Source organism: Elaeis guineensis, chromosome 8, assembly GCF_000442705.2.
Source record: "Elaeis guineensis isolate ETL-2024a chromosome 8, EG11, whole genome shotgun sequence".
Taxonomy (NCBI): domain Eukaryota; kingdom Viridiplantae; phylum Streptophyta; class Magnoliopsida; order Arecales; family Arecaceae; genus Elaeis; species Elaeis guineensis.
The window spans coordinates 122,612,846-122,616,848 of record NC_026000.2 but is presented as its reverse complement, the minus strand read 5'-3'; the positions used below and the strand labels follow the sequence as shown (position 1 = coordinate 122,616,848).

The following is a 4,003-nucleotide window of genomic DNA, read 5'->3' as shown; positions in this document are numbered from 1 at the left end:
AACCCCAAAAAAGTAGCCATGGAGAATAGCAACCTGTTGCCGTACAAATGTCCAATACTAGAGGAAAAAGAAAACTTTACTCCTCTCCATAAAATCCCATCCAAAGCAGCCCCAAAGAAACCAAATACATGTCCAGATTCTAACCAGAATGGGACTCACAGAGCTCCCATGCCCATCCAAGCCTAAGACGCCTCATGATTCTGTACACCAACCGGTTTTTTGTATTCTTGAAGATAAAGGAGTGAAAAAGGGGGAGGACGTCCCAGAGCGTAAAGAAGAGTCTGAATCTAACGTGAAAGCTACACCATAGAAGAATTTGGGATGCAGGGAAAGTTTTAAAGGGGATGATGAGATTACTCCGTCATTGGAGTTTCTCTTTCTCAATGAGCAAGATATTGGTTGGGACAATGGATGGGACCAGCCTTGGCCACTCTTGTTACTTCTCTTACTGCATTGGATTGCAAGTTTCTGAGGGTTTGAGTTTATCTCATTTCTTGTGTTTTTTGGTTGGGTGATTGGGGCACAATCTTGTGCGCTTTGTTCTTTCATTCTCTCTAGATTTGTTCTGGTATCAATGTAACGTTTGTTGCACCATGGCATCCCTTTTCTACTTATATTACCATCAATTAAATCAATACTAGACAATGATAAGATACATCCTGATAAACAAAAGAAAGAATTTACTTGAACAACTTGCCCATATGAACTGATAGAAGTTAGATCAAGCCACCGATCCTGTTTCCAAGAACATTTTTGCAGCAACTGTGACAATTAGTAGTACAAATACATGTGTAAATAAGTAGAAATATACACCCATATTTAATGTAAGTATAGATGTGTTTGAAACTAAAGAAGGAACTGTTGTATATGATCAATTTACAAAGCAGCCTAGAAGGCTGGTGCTATCCTAGCCGATGGTCGAAGAATGGTTGTTGTAGCAATTTCGGACGTTGAGCCAGCTATACATACGGCTAGGCGCCTTCGTTAAAGCTTTCAATTTCCTTCCTTTTTCCTTCTTCAGTGGTTTGACCTCCAAATTCTATATTATCAACCGGAAACACAATAGCTAATTAATTTTTTTATAAATATTTAATATAATTATCATAAAAAATACCTCAGAGTTAGTGTCATCGTCACTTTCATGAACCACTCTTCTTCTCCTTGATTTTTAGAGTTGATCTATATTTATCAAAAAAATTATTATATTAGCCGAAAATCATGATTATTGAGATTGAGAAGAAAGTCCGGCATCAGAATATTGATTATAATTTGATAAAATTATTTTATTATTAAAAAAATTATATATATATATATATATATATAAACTCTATCGAGTTTGCATTCTCTAATACACATATTTGCAATGTAGAAAGATGTATAATTGTAAATAGTTGCTATATCATTATTTTACTCAAAAATTAGACCAATGATGCTTGATGTCACACATGGCATGCACGAGAAAAATGGTGGTGATCTTCTTTGAGATGGATGACATGGCAGGATCAATATGGTATGTCACACAATTTAAATTTGGCGGCTATTGGAAAAAATGTATTTAACTAACCTTTCCTTGTGCCGCCACCAAGTTTAACGGAGTCGTCGTCCTCCGAGTCGCGCGCCAAATCCCTGCAATAAAACCTAAAACTCGGCGATTCCGGCAGGTCCGCGTACGCCGTCAAACACCCCAACTCTCTTCCCTTCTCGTCCTCGTCCTCGTCCTCGTCCTTGTCCGCCCCCCTGAACCCTAAATCTCTCTTCTCCTCCTCCTCCTCCTCTGCCGCCTCCGTCGCCACATTGTCCTCCTCATCTATCTTTTTCTGTTCCTTCACCTTCACCTTCTCCTCTGCGCCGGCGTCGGCGACGGCTACGGCGACGGCGACTGCGATGGCGACGGCGACGGCGATGGTCTCAGGCGATCTGGTGCCCTCCTTCTCCTCCTTCGGCGCCATCGCCACGGCTCCGTGGGCGGAGTCGTCGTCGACCGTCCCCTCGCGTTCCTCCGGGCCGAGGAGCTCCGCCGTGGAGACGATGCTCGACTTCCTCATCCGCACTCGCCGCTTCACCTGCTCGATCTTCAGCTGGACCAGCTTCATCCCCGGCCGCATCTCCATCCCCAGCTCCTGCTTCGACGCGCCGTGACCCATTGGAAAGCGGTCGCAGAGAGAGAACAAGAAGGTTTGTTCGAGGCTTCGACGCGAGACGATTTGAGAGGGTGGGTGGGGGAGGCTTTTTCCTTTTTTTGTTTGAGTAGAAGTGGGTGGGGGAGGTTCGGCAGGGGGTTTTTAAGGGGTTAGAGTTAGGGTTTGGTGGCGGCGTGGGCGGCGGAGAGGGTTTTCCGGTGGCCGCTGCCATTCTGGGAGGGGGTTCTCTGTCGTGGGTGCGAGATCGGCGCGATCCTGACCGTCCATTGGTGGGGCAGGTGATGAGGTTGGGAAAGACAACGAAGCGGGATAACGAACGTGCGCTGGTAATAACGATTACGGTTGACCACATCGGGGACCGTCGGGTCAGGCCTGACGGTGGGACTCCCTTTCGGGGGAAATTATGGTTAGAGCCGTTCTACCGTCGGTTTTTTTTTTTCTTGGGACAATCCAACGAAACAAAGCTTCATCATTATCCAAACTTGATTGATAATTTTAAATTAAAAAATTATTTTAACCCTTAGTTCATAATTTTTGCTTGTTTGAATGAAAATATTTCGCTTAGTTTTGTGGCTTTTTATTTGATGATTTCAAGATAGGATGAAACTATTTTATTTAGAAATAAACTGATCATGAGTCAGATTTGGACAAATTTATTCATTTTTAATCAAATTTTAAGTTAAATTATATGAATTTGATATTTTCTGGCTAAACTGATCCGTGATCTAGTCTATTTGGACCCATGTGAGGGGCCATGGGCCTGTGCTAAGGTAAAGGGGGATTGGGTTGGAATTTGGATTGTGATATGGACTTGAGTTTGGATTTAAACTGAGCCATACGTTTACCTGAGAATGCCATATATGCTAATATTTTTTTTGGATAAACAGATGGCATATACTTAACTAGTATTAATACATTTAATAAAATTAAAAAATAAAATATCTCTAAATTGTAGAGAAATACTAGAATATGATGTCTATCTTAGAATGCCGCACATGCATTTTTTTTTTATTGTTTGGATAAATCGGATGGCTCATGATCGTCTAGTATGAATACATCTAACAAAATTAAAAAATAAAATATCTCTATATTGTAGAAGAATATTGGAGTACATATTGATAAGACTTCATCTAAATCTACTATACCGTTCATTTTTTTTGTAGACATCGGTTGCAACAGATGAGTTATAATATTCTGTTAGTTTCCAAATATTCAACAACAAAAGATATTCAATGGTAGATCTAAAGTGCTTTGAAATCCACCTAATAATTGTAGCCGAATCTTCTTCACGTAAAATATGATTGGTTGTTAGAGATGTATAGCATATCGAATCTCCTCCCAATCAATCCTTACTTTTGCTTCATGTATAGATGGCTCAAATGCTTGTCTTCCCCCTCGCCGTAATTAGTTAGGAATTTGGGCCTCTACTTGCAAAACCTGCTCCCCTCTTCCACTCCAACGGCCCCCATCATTAACACTACCGTTGAAATTAACTTTAATGAAGCTTGGGAGTGAGGGCTTCCGAGTAATACATTTGATAGCGGACCTGATCATGGGTTTGAGGAGGAGCGTTGCATCCATTAAATTTTAACTCATAAAAGAATCATGTTGGAGATAATCATATAGGTAGAGTTGCTCGAGGAGTAGAGTATTACTCTCAATTATTTATATTTTAATGGTACAGATTTTATTATGCCTTTAGCAATCTTGTCCATTCCAAGTCTTTCTTTAAAGACTTAGAATTTCATGGGTAGTGAGATTCTAAGTCTTCCTTTCTCTTTTTCTGATTAATTTTCATGGCATTGTTTGCTACAAATTTTGCTATGTTATTTGTTGGACTACTTTCTGTTGGTGCATTTTAT

At 40.6% G+C, this 4,003-nt stretch overlaps 1 protein-coding gene across 1 annotated transcript; it reads right to left on the bottom strand.

Moving 5' to 3' along the window:
• Positions 1–871: 871 nt before the first annotated feature.
• Positions 872–2,479, bottom strand: LOC105061422 (uncharacterized). Its single transcript, XM_029260786.2, is given in 3 exon segments — positions 872–1,039; positions 1,115–1,179; positions 1,565–2,479. Coding segments are annotated over 3 exon segments (813 nt in total). The 5' UTR covers positions 2,145–2,479.
• Positions 2,480–4,003: the final 1,524 nt, after the last annotated feature.